Source organism: Mytilus edulis, chromosome 12, assembly GCF_963676685.1.
Source record: "Mytilus edulis chromosome 12, xbMytEdul2.2, whole genome shotgun sequence".
NCBI lineage: Eukaryota > Metazoa > Mollusca > Bivalvia > Mytilida > Mytilidae > Mytilus > Mytilus edulis.
The window spans coordinates 29,305,040-29,325,436 of NC_092355.1; the positions used below are offsets into that span (position 1 = coordinate 29,305,040).

General features: G+C 32.6%; 1 protein-coding gene across 1 annotated transcript; it reads right to left on the reverse strand.

Annotated features, from left to right (window-relative positions):
• Positions 1–1,493: 1,493 nt before the first annotated feature.
• On the reverse strand, positions 1,494–11,381 carry LOC139498209 (uncharacterized). The gene is made up of 4 exons (XM_071286562.1): positions 11,204–11,381; positions 8,717–9,614; positions 2,578–2,880; positions 1,494–1,846 (listed from the first exon to the last, which is right to left on the reverse strand). Exons 2-4 carry the CDS (start codon positions 9,611–9,613, stop codon positions 1,538–1,540), a joined length of 1,509 nt encoding a protein of 502 aa, XP_071142663.1. The 5' UTR covers position 9,614; positions 11,204–11,381; the 3' UTR covers positions 1,494–1,537.
• Positions 11,382–20,397: the final 9,016 nt, after the last annotated feature.

Genomic DNA, 20,397 nt, shown 5'->3' on the forward strand with positions numbered 1-20,397 from the left:
TAACAGTCCTCAGGAAGACATGTCAATCTATTCGGACACATTATTCTGACATCGAGTCAGCCAGTATTTGTCCTTACGACCAAATGATGCATGCTTAGCACAGAAACAGCTCCTTTCATTTGACCTGGTCATCTTATTTAAAATATTCGTGATTGTTTTTAAGTGTAAGCAGAAATGGCATTTTAATTTAGAACGGTAGGATGCTTGATATCATTTGAATAAGAAAATCTTATATGGGCTACTGTATAAAGTAAATAGTGTTCATGTTTGGGAAATATTTCAGGCAATGTACCAATCTTTGGAGAAATGAAAGTGTACGTAATAAAATGTCTCTCCCGCTTCATTTATCTTGATTGAATCTTTGTTCAAAATCTGAAAAAAAACATATTTGTCTACAAATAGCACATAACCTAATCACAAATGTTCAATGACCCCTGAAACTAAGGTCAAGGCAAAAAGAACCATGACAGACAGCAATTTACAATAATTCCATACACCAATTATAGTCGTCCTGTTTGGTATAGTACTTGAGAAAAAGATCAATTAAAAAAAACTAAAAATTGTCTTATGTAACATTAAAATGTGGTCAAGATAAGATGAAACCTGCAAGTCGAATGTAACCACTATAAAATCCCATACGCCAAATATAGTTGATATATTACTTACAATACCTGAGCTACATTAAAACGTCCATTAATTACTACGGACTTTACCTTGATTACTGATACAGCAAATAAGGTCAAATAAGGTCAAGGTCAGGCCAGGTGAGCATTATTCTGATGTACATGTTGACCTTACGAGAAAACCATATACAAAATGTATTTACAATGGACATATTACAGGCAGAAACAATGTATACCAATAGTTTACACAGTCGCCGCAAGATTGTTATCTTTATTCTCGCATTCTGTGATTTTTGTCGCAGGCGAAACAGAATTTCATCAAATACTCCATCTGTAAAAGGTCCTCAAATAGGGACAAAACCATCTAGCTTATAATAGAATTAAGATTGTGTAGCCAATTTTCTAAATCTACATATCGAAAATGTTTAAATCAAAAGTAACTTTCCGTTTTTGTGAGTGACATACTAGTATTGTCTCATTGGCAATCATACCACATCTTCTTTTTTTATAGTAAGCGTTTTAGCACCCTTACAATGAATATTGTTTGATTAATTGATTGGTGTTTAATGTAACTTACAGAATTATCCTGCTAATTCGTGGTCAGTTTCTATTGGTTGAAAAGTGGAGGTGCTCGGGAAGAATCATTGAACTTTATATAGTGTCGCAATACATTGTATTCATATATTTCTGTAGATGAAAGTGACACAGGTACCGTAAAGCAGTCTTATGTGTGTATCATGTAAACATTTGAAATGTGTGGTTACTGTAAAGCAGTCTTAAATGTGTGTATCATGTAAACATTTGAAATGTTTGGTTAATCATCGGATACATTTAACGGAACTATGCAAAATCAATGTTAAGTACAACAAATGTGATAACAGATACTTTATTCCAAAATAAAGTGTAAGACAATATCATAGTGATACAACGGTCATAGTAAAACTGTCAGAAAAACCACTGACGTTATACTTTCCTTTCATGCTGCGACCGTCAGATGATAACTGACCACTGTAATCTACACTATGTGCACCATGGTACTGCTTACAGAAATGTATTTTACCAGAAGAAGATATCCAATCACCGTTAATACTAAATTTCCCTATTCCATCATCTCCTTGCCCACTGACTTTATTCCCTCCAAACTCAATGTCCAGCTCGAAGGCATGCCGATCACCATTTTGATTGTAGAAGCCGGTCCAATGCCCAGATACTGCAGGATATGGCTAGAAAAAAATAAACCATTAGATAAAAAACCAAACCCAGTTTCTTGACGATATTTGCTACTATTGTTTTTAACTTTTTGTCAGATATTCGAAATCCTCTTGTTTTATCCATGTCTTGCCAATAAAAACGTTGCCCGCTTACCCTTACTTTTCTTCTCATATTTTATTAACATAGTTTAACCAAAACAAAATAGAAAATGTTATGTAATCCGTGTAATTTTTTCATAGTTTGTGAATAAAGACTTCAATGTTAAATATATGAAAAATCTAGATATAATTAGTTCTCGCCGTATTTGCAATGGCTTACAGTATATCTAGAACAGAAGAACACGGACCTTTTATTTTGTGTTCACCTTTAATTTATTATTTGTTTAATTTGTTATTATGAAAAACAGAGTGGCGAAAATACTTCATCCATGTATAATGAACACATACGTGTAATCTCATTTTCTATCACATTCAGAATATAGAACTACTTCAAAGTCGTCATAATTTTCATTCTACGAAAACGACACTAACCGATACTGCGGTTAAATGTCGCAGGCCAGACAAAAAACTTTTGGTATTTCACCATACAGTTTTAAATTGCATTATGGAACCAATGATGGCTATGTCTCGCTATCGCGATATAAATGCCGCAGACTCGACAAATAGAACGTTTAGTATCTCACCATACAGTAAAAAAAAAAAAAATCTTTTTGTATTTCACCATACAGTTTTCAAATACATACTGGAACAAATGACATCATGAATGTGTCTGTAGAACCACCAATATTGTATTGCCCTTCCATCTTACACCTATCCGGTGATAGCTGACCACTGTAATTAACACAATGTGCGCCTTTGTACTGTTTCCTAAACTGTATACTTCTACTAGAAACATCCCATGTACCAGTAATGGTAAATTTTCCAATCTTATCGATTCCCTCACCGGTCACATTTCCTTCCAAGAATGCAATGTCTAGCTCAAATTGATGTTGTCTGTTATGTTGGTTATAGAATCCCGACCAATGTCCATTTCGTCCATTACTTTTCTGTTTTGAAGAAAATAAGTCGGACACAATGTATTAAAATACACATGTTTGTACATAAGGCTGATGAGTGAGTGAGTACTTACTTTTATTCCTACAACTATTGAACGAGACAAAAGTGGTTATTTCCAATGACAATTATTTTAAGTGCTAAATCTGAATTATCTTGATTTTTACATAATTATCGTAATAGAATAAAAATGCGAAATATTGGGGGAAAAATAATTTTTTTTGTAGTCCACTTTACGTCCAGTGGCAAGTATTTCATACATATTCAGGACCAAGAAGTAAATGACAATTGTGAGTGTTGCATGATCATTGAGTGTCTGAATTTTAAAAAAAAACTAACTGATATAAGTCAATACGAAGGAATGAAAAACTTTATAATCTAACCTTGTCTGTCATCCTTACACAGATTAAAATTCAGAATGGAAATGGGGAATGTGTCAAAGAGACAATAACCCGACCAAAGAGCAGAAAACAGCCGAAGGCCACCTATGGCCACCAATGAGCTTTCACTACAGCAGGGGGTCCTGCATCCGGATGGCGGGCCCCATAACTAGTCCATCAAGATCAAATGAATACCGGTAATCAGTCATGAAAATATTTTTTTTATGAAATACAGCACTTGAAATATTACGATTGCTGTTTTTAAAATATGCATGTTTTACATAATAAGAACAAAACAGAATGAGCATGGAAAAAACACATAATTAAACAGATAAAAATTTCAAACTGATTTTCTCACAAGCCAAAATGTATGTCATATTACCATTGTCCAAATAGATTTTTGACCAATAAGTATCCAAGTATATAGACATGAATATATTGACGATCATGCGCGTAGCTACGTTTACGTCAAAACGCCCGGGCGTACACTTGAATTTTGAAAATGAAACAAATAATCGACATAGAATAAGAAAAACTGGTCAAAAGCACATCAGCCTTGTGCTTCTTTTTTTCATTGGATTGTAATTTTGAATAAAAAGGGACTAAATTTACTCAAATAGATCATTTAATATATTTATTCGAATCTTTTGTAAAAGTCTGAATCTACGTACTTTTCTTATATTTAAAACAATTCACTATCTGCTCAGATTCGATATGCTGTTTGTATTGTTGTCGAGCCTGTGATTTATGTCCCAAAAGCGAGACAAAGCGGCATCAATATTTAGGTTCCGATTGTGGATAAAGTCTTTTGAATGACTCTCCGTGAAGTTTTTCGAAAGTTTGACAGAAAATGTTTATGATCAAAAGAGTATTCCGATTATATCTTTAATTTTCCCGCATTTTAAGGACAAAATGTATTTCTTTCTGCAATTAATAAGTGGTCGCAGTTTGGGCTTACATTTTGTTATTTCTCAATTACATTAACTACTTGTAGAACCTTCATCGAATTTTATGAAAATGCCTAAGAAACTTTTTCTATGACTAATGTCTAAAGCTAAAATTTTGAAAGCACTTGTTTTCGTTCTTTTCTGATAGACAGATAGCCGTACTCTTCTTTACGCTATTAATTGTTTACATGTTCAATTGATAAACCTTCATAGATTGTCGTGAAATATTCCAGATCAAGAAAAAAAAAAGCAAAAGAAAATTTTAGATTTTTTTTAAATCTCTTTAAAGGAAATAATGATAAATTGATTCACTTTTTGTGGGAAGAAATCCTAGGTGTTCCAGAATTTTTTTTATATTGCACCTCTTAGAAATTTTTTTTTTCGTGTTCATTAAAAGGTGCTTTTGTCGATTGTATGCTCACTCACGGCACCCTATAAACTTATTTAAAAGTAATATTGGTTTGGACGTTTTCTCTAAAACCAATGACCATTAGGCTAGCTTCCAGTTTAACACGATGAATAAGTTAACATATTACAAAATTTAACCAAAACAAATAAACCATTTAGATTCAAAAGTATGTTGCTATCAATGATTTTTTACTGCAGGAATCATTATGGTATCTCATTTTCGATAGCTATCGGGGGCATCGTCCCTTTCGAACCCACTTTTGTGATGAAATTCTAGATAGCATGAGAAAACGTGATTTTTATCATAAGAAAAAAGATATGTATAGTTATAGACTTTGGAGAAATAAAGTCAAATATCTCATCGAAAACTCGAAACAAAATTATTATACCAATATCATAGAACAAAAAAAGAGCAACAGCAGTAAATTATGAAAGCACCTACATACTGTCAGCGGTACCGACAATCATACCAGTATAAAAATCATAAGTGATTGTAACAAAAAGGAAATTTTAGAACCAAAAGGCATTGCTGATGTTTTTAATGCTTATTTCACAAATATCACAGATAATCTTAATATAGATCAAAACATCAACAATTCTAGTAGTTGTTTTAACAAACTTGGTGATTTTGTATCGGGTCATGTACCAGATGACGTGTATTTTTCTATACCACTTATGGGTTATGATTTTGTGTGTTTACAACTAAAAGCACTAGATGAATCAAAAGCAACAGGCCTTGATACCATAAGTGCAAAATTTTTAAAGATGTCTTCTCATGCTGTTTCACTACCACTTTGTCATATTTTTAATTTGAGTATGAAAAAATGTATTTTTCCATCCTCATTTAAACTGGCAAAAGTCATACCAGTTTATAAGAACAAAGGCTCAAAACAGGATGTTTTTAATTATAGACCAATTGCAATTTTACCACTCATTTCTAAAATCCTTGAAAAACATGTGAAAACACACTTAGTAAAATATCTTAATAAATACAAGTTATTGTATAGAATGCAGTCAGGCTTTCGTGCAAACCATTCTTGTCAAACTGCTTTAACAGCTTTAATAGATAAATGGCTTAAAGCCATTGATGATGGCGATCTTGTTGGAGCAGTATTTCTAGATCTAGCAAAAGCCTTTGATCTTCTCAATCATGAACTGCTTATTCAAAAATTAAACAAATACAAATTAGCTTATACTTCATTACGTTGGTTTACATCATATTTGGCTGACAGATATCAGAAAGTATCTATTTCAAATACATTATCAGACGTACAAAAACAAAAAACGGGTGTACCTCAAGGATCCGTATTAGGACCGGTGTTGTTTTTAATTTTTATTAATGATCTTCCTTTTTCTAATCCTAATCATAACACAGATTTATTCGCTGATGATAGCACCATATCAGTCATTGGACAAAACAAAAGTTGCATCAGTCAAAAACTTAATACGGTTTTACAAGATATTTTTCGCTGGTGTGATGACAATAAAATGGCTGTAAATGTATCTAAAACGAAAGCTATATGCATTGGATCTAAACAAAAGCTTTCCGTTACATCAAATGAAAACATTAATCTTGCTTTAAATGGACAACAAATTATAGAAAGTACATGTGAAAAAGTTCTAGGTGTTTTTATTGATGCATCTCTATCTTGGTCTTCTCATATCGATTATATAATCAAAAAAGTTAACTCTTCTTTAGCTTTACTAAAAAGGATAAAGAAATATTTAAATCATAAAGCTAGACAAATGTACTATAACGCTTACGTTTTACCTCACTTAGATTATTGTTGTTCAATATGGGGAAACTGTAATAACTTTCTATTAGATAGTTTACTAAAACTGCAAAAAAGGGCAGCAAGAATAATTTTAGACGAACATGATTACACCAAACCTTCAAGAGAATTATTTCACGAATGTAACATTGTGCCAATCACACAAAGAATACTTTATCACAAATCATTACTAATGTTTAAGGCAAAACATGGCTTAGCTCCAGAATATATGTCCAGTCTCATTGTATCAGCTTCTGCAAACCAAAAATATAATACGAGATTTTCATCCTCAGATAATTTTATTATTCCAAAACCAAATACAGAGTTGTATAAGTCTAGTTTCTCGTACAATGGACCAAAAGTGTGGAATGCTCTTCCTAATTCAATAAAAAAATCAAATACAATATCCGAATTTAAACATAAATACAAATCTATGTACTTTTAGCATTACCATCATATTTTTACTGTAATGCCATATCATAAATGTTTATTGTATTTTAAATTGTACATAATCTTTATTTACCATTATTATTGATGCATTGTTTATTAGGTCTTTCCACCTTTCCGTGGAAAGACCTATTGGATTTCTTCTGATTATTATTATTATTTTTTTTTTTATTCTTCCGCCTAATTCTTTTCTTGCGTAGTATTGATGTTTCAAAAGATGTCGCTTAGATATTTGGAATATGATATCGTAAAGCGTATGCACTTTTAAAACTGACCACTGCGTAACCAAATACTTTACGTTGTAAGAGTTATCTCCCCAAACACTGTTTTTCTTGTGGCCACTACTCCTTCGCAACCATAAAAGATTACGACAAATTTATTTTACCAAATTGCTCGTTACATCCTCAGGATGTTCTGTTTTATTTTGACCGAAGCCGTATAGAGACTCCATATTAGAGTTAGTTCCCCTTTTGTATTTGAAATGTTGAAATGTATTTTAAACTAGAAAACCATAAGTGATAGAGACCTAGGGTCTTTTGTTTTGAGATCATTGGTCCAAAAAAATGAAAATTAGGTAAAGGTCAAAGGTCAAGGTCATATTCTAAATTTTGATTTTGGCCTATTTTCACTAATTTTCATTAACCTTATAAGATACCGACAAATTATTTTTACTAAATTGTTAGTTGCGACATGTCGTAACTTATATATTTTGGTTAAAAGGGTGTGTAGACATAAAATGGGAGTTTTTGCCCCTCCTATATTAAGAATTAAACGTAAAGTGATATAACTCATTAACTATACATATTACAGACCTAGGGTCTTTTTATTTGGGGTCCCTGGTTTATGACCTTGAAATATAGGTCAAGGTCATCAGTAAATTTGACGTTCTAGATTTTGACCTTTGCTCAAAATTCATATTTATACATCATTAAGCCATAGGAACTGACATTTTCAACTGAATTTTAATATTTTCATATCAAAATAGATCCTTATTGGTGGAAAGACCTTCAATTGTTCTCTGAACAATTGGTTTTTAATTTGTTATGTAATTATTATTGTATTAAGAGAGCCTTATTGAAAATTGGTGTAATCCAAATGAGTTACTCTCTCTAAATAAAGATATTATTATTATTATTATTATTATTATTATTACTACCAGCAGGTGCTTTAACATTTAGCGGTTGGAACCCCTCATAGTTCTCGCCAAGGTTTGGGCGTACACGTAAAAATGACCCAGCTACGCCACTGACGATAAATTCGTTGCAAACAATACATTTAAATGTGGTATAGATAACTATTTAAACAAATAGACGCATCCGATCTATAGTTCGATCAATTGTATTAATAGCTCGTATGAACTGATGATTTACTGAATTCGAAGCGATTTTATTTTTATTTTCCTTAATCATGAACACTCAAACCTAACTTTTCAAAATCCGTGCATGGGTAAACAGACGACAAAATGGTCATAAATATAACAGTCGAATTGCAATAAGACAGCTAAATTGTGTCCCATCTTTACGGGAAAAGAAAGAAACATACCTCTCACATTGAGGTTGAAAAGATCATTAAAACCCATTTTGATTTTTTTAGGGGTGGGGGCGGGTGTCAAATTGTAAAAAAAAATATTGCTGTTTTTTTTTATTTAGTTGGTTTAATTTGTGCCTTTTTCGATGTAACATAAAAAGAGAAAATATCAACATTCTAGTTTAAAAGTGTGCAAATTTAATACCCCTATTCATCTTAAAACATGGAAACAATTTGCGAATTTAATAACAATTACTTTGTAAATAATTCTCTGATGGAGAGTTGTCTCATTGGAAATCATACCACATCTTATTTTATATTTAAGGTATCATATTTATGCGTACGTACTGTAGTCTTTGAGTGTTTTACTTGAACTTGACTTTGCTGCATTTTATCTGGAATGTGGTGCAATTCCAAATCGGTTTCCGATATACGAACATTTCCGAACGTTTTCAGGGCAGCAAGAAGTTTCGATATCTCTTCGTTTGGTTCATATTCTAAGCTTATTCGTGTTATCTTAGTTGTCATCTCTGTTTCGTATTGATGCGTACTGACGTCTAATGTCTTAATAGTTTGAAAAAACTGAATGTCATTTGTACACAGTTTTAACGAGTTTATATCGGAGTTTCTGTCCATAAGTTCTTTTTCTTGTTTCTCCATGACTGTTGTCTGTTCCATGACCCGCTGTTGGCACGTGTTGTACTGTTTCTCTATTTCCGTTGTTATATCTTGTTCCAGTTCGTCAAGACGATTTTCGATTTCCTTTCTCACAGTCGATACCATTTGTAGAATATCGCTCTTTTGCTTAACGAGAGAATCAACATTTGTCTTGACCTCCTTCAGCGATGTCCTTGCCACTGTTCCGATATCTTTTAACCGTTTTTCTAAGTCATCTGCCGCCGTACCTTCCTTCGCCCCTTTCGCTGCTCTTTCAATTGAAATAATTGATTTACAGTTAGCATGATCGTCAGAAAGACACAAGTCGCATATAGATTGGTCATGCTGGGAACAAAACAAAACAGATTTTTGATCACTATGAGTTCCACAGTACTTTGAACTTTCGATAAGAGAAAAATTGTTCTCACTTAAATTATCTAGTTGTACTATTTTATGCGGAGGGTCAAATCGGCGGTGTACTTTAGCACAAAACTTACACACGAGTTCTGAACAATTACTACACCATGTGTCTGCTATATTTTCTTCATTATCGCGTAAACATCCAGCACACAATTTTTCATTCGACATTCTAGAAATAAACAAAGCAGAGAACTTAGAATGAAATGCACTTCTCTTTATCAGTGTTTCATTTATATTATTAGTATTATCAGATAAAGTTTTATTTAACTACACAATATTTCCTTCCCTCGTAATAGTTTCAGTGTGTGTATTATGTTAAATGATTTACAATACCTAGAAATATAATGTATTCGTGTATTCGTATCATCTTATCAAGAATAGAACTTGGAGACCAGTACCAGTATAATAAGTCACTGCTAGAACTTGGAGACCAGTATAATTAGTCTCTGTTAGAACTTGGAGACCAGTATAATAAGTCACTGTTAGAGCTTGGAGACCAGTATAATTAGTCTCTGTTAGAACTTGGAGACCAGTATAATTAGTCACTGTTAGAACTTGGAGACCAGTATAATTAGTCACTGTTAGAACTTGGAGACTAGTATAATTAGTCTCTGTTAAAACTTGGAGACCAGTATAATTAGTCACTGTTAGAACTTGGAGACCAGTATAATTAGTCTCTGTTAGAACTTGGAGACCAGTATAATTAGTCACTGTTAGAACTTGGAGACCAGTATAATTAGTCACTGTTAGAACTTGGAGACCAGTATAATTAGTCTCTGTTAGAACTTGGAGACCAGTATAATTAGTCTCTGTTAGAACTTGGAGACCAGTATAATTAGTCTCTGTTAGAACTTGGAGACCAGTATAATTAGTCACTGTTAGAACTTGGAGACCAGTATAATTAGTCTCTGTTAGAATATGGAGACCAGTATAATTAGTCACTGTGTCCACCTCCCAATGAAAGTCATCAAAATGTCAAATATTAAATGAAATTTGACTTGTTTTTAACGGAATATTTTTTTATGATAAAAAATGTAAATAACGTACTTTATATTATTATCAATATATTAATCATTTTATAAAATATTATGCAAGTTTTTTTAATTCCCACAATAAAATGCATGCCCCTTTATATCTAGTGTTACGAACTCTGGCCACGCAAGGCCTACATTGAGCATCGGGTTACAAGAGCGCATTTAGTCGTAATGCAGTTTTCATAGGGTACCAGTGGTGTTCCCTATGGTTTTTTTTTCACTCGAAGACAAACTAGAGAAAAACAGGTAGCAGCAGTTAATGTTACATTACAACCAACAAAATATATATAATCATGCGGTAAAAATTGGCTTAAAATGCAGTTGAAAAAGATCGTCTATTTTTTTCGCTTTTTGAAAAAGCCATATTTTTTAAAGCTCCGACGTGCAGAAATGGAAGATATTTTCTATTCCTTATAAAATGTGATTATGATTTTCTGCATTTTTTAAATCTTACAACAAATGGAAGTTTTTAACGACCTTGACTGGCTATACAGCACGGTCGGTTTTAATCTTATTGGATACGTGTTCGATTTATAGTGAACAATAAATGTTGTAACAGTAGACTTGTTATAAGGTCGATTTTTAGTCGATCAGTACATAACCACACATTCATTATATTACACATTTTTTAAAAGTAATGATAAGTTAATAACATACACTTAGTGTTCATTTTAAAAATGTCAAATAAATTCGTTGGATATAGATATATTAGAATAGAACTTACTTGTATATACAGTGTCAACAAAAATGTCCGGATATATTTTTAAACATACGCATGAGTAAACACTTCCTTGTTGTGTGTACATAACATCGGTGTTTAAAATATCACGGTTCAAATAAAACGCAGTTAAACATGTTGACTGCATCTCGAAGGGTTCATAGAACAGATAAGATGTACAATACTAAATTTATTAATTCTTATATATTTGAGAATCTTTATACTTTCAGAGAATCGATACACGCTCATATTTTATTTAAAATAATAGATCGTTGGAATAATATTTATAGATTATCGGTGATCATCTTAACGAGATTGATTTTCTCGCTTGAGCCGGGACCGGTACGGCTCAAGCGAGAAAGGCAATCGAGTTGAGATGAACAATGATAATCTTTTTATCGCTATTTTACCTATGACGACGTTGTCAATGTCATGTCAATTTCGTTAGCAACGTCACGTGCATGTGTAACAAAAAAATTGTTCCGGCGTGACAATTGTTCCACCGGAACAAATGTCATAGGAAATATGTTCTACCGGAACTTATATCTCAGAAAATATGTAATTATACTAGAAAATGTGTTCCGGACCTAATTTTTTAACCAAATGTGAAATAAGTTCCGTAACAAAAATCACAGCTCAATGAGTTTTGTTCCAATATTAAAATTTAAAAGTGAAATAAGTCCCTATGATATTAGTTTTGAACGAAGGCATTTTTAGAAATCAATGAAAATGTTTTGCTCGACCCTATTTCACAGAAAATAAGTACCTTTAACATATTGCACAGCAAAATATTTTCTTGTTACACGTTAAAAAATTAATGCAAGCTAGATGCTGTTCTTGTGCTTGCATCATGTGCATGGGGTACATTTGCAATTGAAGGCCTGACTAGAATAGAGATAACTTTGGAAATAAAAGCGATGGTAATGTATCATAATTTGTATCTAACCTAATAGTATGCTTTATCATTTATGTGGTATTCAACCTCCTTGTTTCCTGTTGATCTGGCATAGGTGTTCTAATCAATGTACTTAGCTATGGTCATTGCAGTTTTAAAACAATAGGTCTTTTGTTTTTTTATGTCTTTTAATATAATTGATCAATCACTTTGTCCTTTTCAAATTAGTACAAATTCATCTTTAACTAAAATTCTTTTTTTTTTTTCAGAATGACTTTTTTTTTTTTTCTATTCTACTTTTTCCTGGTTCATAAGTGTCATTTTTAGTATTATTTATTGAGTATGTTATTAAACATTTGCTTTACTCCACATGATCCAAATTGGATTTTTACAATTTATTTATTACATTATCAATATATTTTTTTTTAAATGACTTTAAACTCACTGATGACAAGTGCTAAGTATATAAGATAACTTGTTTAACCAGTGGAACATATTTCACAGACAAGGAACTTATTTCACCAGGTGAGGAACAAATCTCACAAATTCAAAAACTTATTTCACCAGGTAAGGAACAAATCTCACAAACATGGAACTTATCTCACTAGGTAAGGAACAAATTTCACCAACCCAGTACTTATTTCACCAGGTAAAGTGTGGAACTTATTTCATAGAGATGGAACAATTCACATAGAAATTGTCTGTGAAAAAGTTCACCCGGAACATATTTCCTGTGAAATAAGTTCCACTGGAACTTTTTTCGAAGGAACAAATTTTGGCTCACACATGCTTAGTTTCTAGCGATAATTTTCCATCTCAAGCGAGTAGCATGATATGAAAATTATCACAAAAATAGATCAAAGGAAAAATGGACAAAATAGCGATAAATGGTATTTTTGGCAACACAACAACTCTTCACAAGAGACAAAAATGACACCGAACTTAACAACTATAGGTCACCATACGCCTTCAACAATGAGCAAAGCCCATACTGCATAGTCAGTTATATTTCTATTTTTTTTTTTATAAAAGGCCCAGAAATGGCAAAGTTAAAACAATTCAAAGGAGAACTAACAGCCTAATTTATGTTTAAATTAATGAAAGAAAATCAAATATGTTACACAGCTATAAACAACAACTACTGAATTACAGGTTCCTAACAGGGAATATGCACATAAAGACTGGGTTGGTGTTAGACTAGTTTGATGGCGCAAACCTCCTCATATAAAACAAAACCAACCACGTGTACTGTGATTGCACCATGACAGAGATAACTATACAAAACGAAAAACGACAACAAGTATTAGGAACTTGGCAACAATAAACAACATCAACCCAATTACGTGCTATTGACTAGGGTCAGACACATATATAATTTTGCGGGATTAATCTTGTTGGCACTTAACCCTCCCTCAAACTTATACAGGGATGTAACAGTACAACTAAACGTCATATTTCCACACTTTAAAATTATTTGCTATATTACATCGGCTAGCTTTGTGGTAGAGGAAGCTGGGTACACATACACACCCCTGGGTATTATTTAAAATATAGATATCTAGTTACATGTACGTTCGTTTTATCAAGGAATCTTCATGTGATGTTTCTGTCTTATTGTCGACAAACTACTGTCATTCAAATTCAACTCAAACGAAAGCAAGTTAGAAAATATTTAATCAACATCTGACCGAACTGTATTTTTTTGTTTTTACTTATTATAAAAATATATGAAAGGGGGGTCTTATATCTTTATGATCTTTAAAACGTTTTGTATTCTCTATTATTTTTGATTAATTTTGCTTATTATTCTTTATTGTTTTCATATCAAAGAACCGAATCTTTCTCTTTTCTTTATATTTAAAGACTGCATCATTCTCTATTTATTGTCTTCTGTTGTTTTTTCTTTGTTCAGCAATTCTTGCCGGTACATGCATTTCTTATTCTATAAAAAAATGTTATGGGACTCTGATTAATACACTTAATCACAAAAAATATTAATAGTGTATATTGTATACATGAAATCGTCCTTCCTAAAGTTATCTCGTGTATATTTTGGATGACAGACGAAACCCGATACCGCCTTCAACATTTAGCAAACACTTTTAAGTATTGCAAGCTATGAACAATGATGGAACAGCTCGGCATGTCAAATTTGATCAATAAAAGTTATCAATTTAAAACGTTCGTTGAACTATCATACAGGTAAATGTGACTTTATACGTTTCATTATAAAAAATGATTTTCTTCCTGTTTACAGTATCTGAACAAAGAAGGTCCACTTTATTTTATTGCCAATTCAGGTAAATACAATTTATAATCAATCTGACTCGTAGAATTTTTTTTTATACATTTAATTTATTTAACCTTAATAACGGTTTGTACAATGTAAACGTGATATAAAGGAATATACATTTACCCTTAACTATAAGTCTGTCTTTTTTTTAAATGACGTGGTTTTTGTCATGTCACCATGTACATGATGTACAAAGGATGCACGGTTAAACAACTTCATGTTTTATCATGAAAAGAAAATTATAAAGTAACCATATACTCATTGTTTAATGTTTCATAATGATTTATACTTTTACACACGAACTCTGATGCATTATCCTTGAAGAATCATCCAAAAGGTTAACCCGGTTCGGAATAATACAATGACATTGTTCAACTTTTGTTTCGGGACCTTTTATAGCTGACTATATGGTATGGGTTTTGCTCATTGTCGTAGGCAGTACGATATGACCTAAAGTTGTTAGTTTCTGTGTCATTAAGTCAAGTGTGGACAGTTGTTTATCTCCATATCAAAATATTTACTAGAACCAACAGTTTAATATTAGTGCAATCAAAAGAATGAAAGACATGCGATATATAGAACATGCTTAACATAACATCGGTAGTCACGTTTATATCGTATTACTGTAGCTGATATTATGGTTCAAATTCATTTTTGTTTTCTTTTTTTCCAAAAAATGTAGGCCATTGTCTTGAACAAAGTTGAATTTATCCAATCGGATAAATAAATTGACCAGAAATGTCGAAATTTCATCAAATATGTGGTAAACATATTTCTCTTGACAACAATCGTACTACTGCGAAGCGGTTGAATCCAAACACGAAAGAATCATATGGGATTGTTGTTACCAACGAGCCATTAGTGGATGGCGAAATATTTGAAATTAAAGTAGAAAAACTTGTCAAAAAATGGATAGGAACATTTTGTTTAGGTAATGTATGCTATCACATTTTACAAATAAATGACATAGTTATCTAAATAACTGAAACCGAGCACACACAATAGCTTAAAAGAGGGACGAAAGATACCAAAGGGACAGTCGAACTCATAAATCTAAAACAAACTGACAACGCCATGGCTAAAAATGAAAAGACAAACAAACAACAGCACACATGACACAATATAGAAAACTAAAAAATAAACAACACGAACCCCACCAAAAAACTAGGGGTGATCTCAGGTGTTGTTTAAACATCATTACATAAGGCCTATCCAATTAAAAAGTGACCACATTTCGTATACATTTGTACTTATTGGTATTTTTGCAGTTATATGTACGTATTTATTTCAGAATTAAATGCTTTTTTGTAACTTCATTGGTGTGTAAAAGCGTTGACCGAAGTGCATATTGTTTGAAGCGTGGAAGCGCTTCATTCTAAAAACGCACGGTCAACGCTTTTACAACTCTGTGAAGTTACAAAAAGACGCATTCAATACTTAAATAATTACATTTTTTAGCTAGGATCATGAAAACACGATTTTTATCAAGTTTTGATTTAATTTACCTGTGCACTTTATTGTGGGACCTCGTGTCATCGTGAATGATAAAAAAATTATTGTGTAATGCAATTGCTTAAGGAATAACGCGAGATTGCAGTCAATCAGAATAACGTATTATAATGGAACATACATCTAATTTAAATTAAGTGCATACAAGTGGAATAGCAGCCCTGTGTTCCAATGATTAAAAAAAAACATCCGACCCCGGATGGTATCAAAGGGTAAATAAAATAAATAAAATAAATAAATGTACATGTTTTTGTGGCCGAATTCATATGACCTCAATTCATAGGTCAGTAAACACAGAAGTTTTTTGGGTCTACTTCTTGTATCAGATACTTCAATGTCCTTACAAACAAAGGTATATTGCTAGGTCTTCCAAGTGCTCCACGAAACCTCTTTCTAAATTATTAGCATCTATTTTATCAGCAATCAAAGACGGGTTTCAAAGTTATCGTGAAACTGCCTATTCTAGAGGTGGCGGAATCAGATGTGGATACTTAAAAAATTCCAAAGATCTTTTGGAGTACATACAATCTAACTCTCTTTCATCTTGTAATAATATTAAAACATTTGACTTTTCTACACTATACACAAGTATTCCACATTCCAAACTAAAAGACAAATTAAAAGAGTTGGTATTGCTTTGCAAAGAATGGCCAACGTAGATACAAGTATCTCGTCTTTAGGAGGGATAAATCCTACTTTGTAAAGGATCACTCTGATTCAAACAAAACATTCTCTGAAACTGACATTATCAAGATGCTTGATTTCTTGATTGACAACATATTTATTACGTTCGGAGGACGTGTTTTTCAACAGACTGTCGGCATTCCAATGGGAATAAATTGTGCCCCAATTCTTGCCGACTTGTTTCTTTATAATTATGAGGCTGATTTCATACAGGAACTTATAAGGAAGAAAGATAAGAAGTTAGCAATATCCTTTAACTCTACTTTCCGCTATATAGATGATGTTCTTTCACTAAATAATTCAAAATTTGGTGACTTTGTTGAACGCATCTATCCCATCGAACTAGAGATAAAGTATACTACGGATACAGTTAAGTCGGCCTCATGTCTTGACTTACATCTAGAAATTGACAATGAGGGTCGGTTGAAAACAAAACTTTACGACAAAAGATATGATTTAACCTTTCCAATTGTGAACTTTCCATTTCTAAGTAGCAACATTTCAGCAGCACCTGCATACGGGGTATATATCTCCCAATTGATACGATATTCCCGTGCTTGCATTTCCTATCATGATTTCCTTGATAGAGGGTTGCTGCTCACAAGGAAGCTATTAAACCAAGAGTTCCAAAAAGGTGATGTTGAAATCATCCCTTCGTAAATTTTACGGACGCCATCACGAGTTGGTTGACCGTTATGGAATAACCGTTTCACAAATGATATCGGACATGTTCCTTACGTCGAAACTACAATCCCCTTCCCTTTCATGGCTGTGACCTACCGAATTAAGACTATTTACCGGATTTGTTATCACATAAGCAACACGACGGGTGCCACATGTGGAGCAGGGTCTGCCTACCCTTCAGGAGCACCTGATATCACCCCTAGTTTTTGGTGGGGTTCGTGTTGCTTGTTCTTTAATTTTCTATGTTGTGTCATGTGTACTATTATTTTTCTGTTTGTTTTTTTCATTTTAGCCATGGCGTTGTCAGTTTATTTTCGATTCATGAGTTTGACTGTCCCTCTGGTATCTTTCGTCCCTCTTTTTCAAGTAGTGGGTCAATTATATTTTGTGTATGGGATAGTAGCAAAGTGTACAAATGTTTAGTTCATGTAATACTTGTATGATATCAACATAAGAAGATGCGGTAGCTAGCAATTATTGGCAACCGTACAGTCTTCGAAAATGAGAAAAATCTATACCGTAGGCTCGGATAAAAAAAATGAATCAATTAAATTGAGCCAACTTACGGTATAATTTATAACGAAGCAATTTGCCCCCCCCCCCCCCCCCCCCCCCCCCCCCCCCCAAAAAAATAGATACTTGAAACAACGACAACCACTCAAATACTGGCTCGATCCTGACTTGGGAACAAGCATAATATATATAATAAAAGAAACATGTTTTGATTGATTGATAGTCAAAAGCTTTACGCCGCATCAGCACACAAAGGCCAGTATATCACGCCGAGAATGACATTATCTATATATATATCAAATAAATAATTTTTTTGTGATTTTGGATTTATCATTGGGTTTCAGAAAAAAAATGGGATTTCTTACTGAGTTTCAAGTAAACCTGTTAAAATACCGACATTTTCTCGGTTATATCAATGTATGTGAAGTTGGCAGCCGGTTCGTTATTCGATATTATATATTCAAGATCCAACCGACTGCTAGAACCGACTGCTAGCAGATAAGATATTCAAAATTAGGTTGAAATCATAAAAATAACATTTAAAGCATAATTTTTCAGAGGTGTACTTTACATAAATACATGATATTTCTTCAACCAAAAAGAAAAAACCGAAAACTTAAGAAAACATTAAGGAATATAAATAGAAGTATTTATAGAAACCCCAAAAAAGAAATATATAGTGAAAACCTATCTTAGACCTCTTAAATGAGGGTGAGACCCCCTGGTCTTTCAATGTCCATAGAATATAATTCCATCATATACTCTGTATATATAAAGGTTGTATTGGAAGGATTTCCCAGAATAATGTCATATTCGATATCTATGGAGGGCTTATATTGTCACTTTTTAGCTAAAAAATATCAAAATTTTAGGACAAAGGGCACAGGGCAATATTTTATATTAACTGCTCTCCTTTTCTGGCTAACTCATTCTCTTTATTCATACGAAGCTGACTTCATAAAAAAAATCGTAAGAAGAAAGGAAAAAAGTTAGCAGCAACCTTTAATTTCATTTTTCGCTGTATTAATGATGTTCTCTCACTCAATATATGTAATTAAAAATTCGTTTCTATGTTGAACGCATTTACAATAAGGGTCAGTTAAAAACAAGGCTTCACGACCATAGTTATGATATCAGCTTTCCTATTGTGAACTTTTCATTTCTTTGTGTCAAAATTCGAGCATCGCCTGCCTATGAAGTATACGTCTATCGGTTGATACGATATTAAAGGACTTGTGTTTACAATCATGAATTCATTGATACATGGTTGCCATGGCGTTGTCATTATTTTCGATTCATGAGTTTGTATGTCCCTTCGGTATCAATCGCCTCACTCCAAGGTATTTCTTGCTCAAGCAAAGAAATTCACTAAAACGTTGCTGCATCTTTTTTTAACGAAACCACATGAAGGTTATTTTTTTATTTCACATATATATTGGGATATAGGTGAAAAATAGCTTGTATGCAAACTTTCGAAAACAATTTACATTGGCATGTAAAGTGTGTCGCATGTCCTTACTTTTCAAAACGTGTAGTTTGTGTCATTCAGGTTTTGTTTAGAGAATACTTCTTGTCATCAACCTTAAATCTTATACATGTTGCAGTCAAGACCAAAAGATACCCAAAAGACTTTACAGTCAACATACACGGATGTTTATAAAATCAAAGATAGGATACCTTATACACTGGCAATTTATTTGCGGTTCACAATTTTACTGTCATTTTTAGAGAAGCCAGTCCTCAAACTAACATTATCAAGAAATATACAGTAACAATTAAATTATTCTTACTCATAATGAGAGTCGACATTGAGGTTCTTTATAGTTGTTTCGAATCTATTGTCCTCTAAGGTTCAATCCTCTTTGAGTGAGACCAAACCAATTTGATAAAACATTTTTTTTTTCAACTGAGACAAATACAGAAACGTTTTGAAAAACATACTATTGATAGCTGTGAATTCAAAACTTCTAAATTTCATTATTTAAAGGTCTTTAAATTAAATACCTATTGACTTTTGGGCCTGTCCTAAGTCAGGAGCCTTTGGTCTTTTTAGTCTTGAATGGTTTTTTTTTTTAATTTTGATTCATTTATATTTTTTTGCGTTTAGTTTGACGTCCAGTCTCACTTGACTGTCACACATTTGTATTAAGATGTGCTGTATAGAAGACCCATTGGTGTCCTTCGGCTGACATCCGCTCTTTGTTCTGACTGTTGTCATATTCACCATTTCAATTATTAATGTTATTAAAATAATTTACCTGGAAAGAAAGTATCACTTTTATATTTTAGAAGAGATTGGTTAATCAAAAATGAGAATCCTGTTGAGATTTATTCCTATGATCTTGATGAGGTACGAGAAGGGGACATAATTGGTATTATGAAAGCTTCAGACAGTACCCTCCACTTATACATAAATGGCATTGACAAAGGTATAGCTTTTTCGAATTTACCTCAAGGTAAGAAAATATATAAGTAGGAATATTGAAGTAAAATGTAAATTAAATGTTAAGAGTTGTTATCATCATGCTTTTGTCTTTGTCAGTTTTGCTCAAACCTATAACTTTCAAAAGATGAAACATATTACAAAGCCGAGACGACAGCAAAATATGACGAAACTTATTG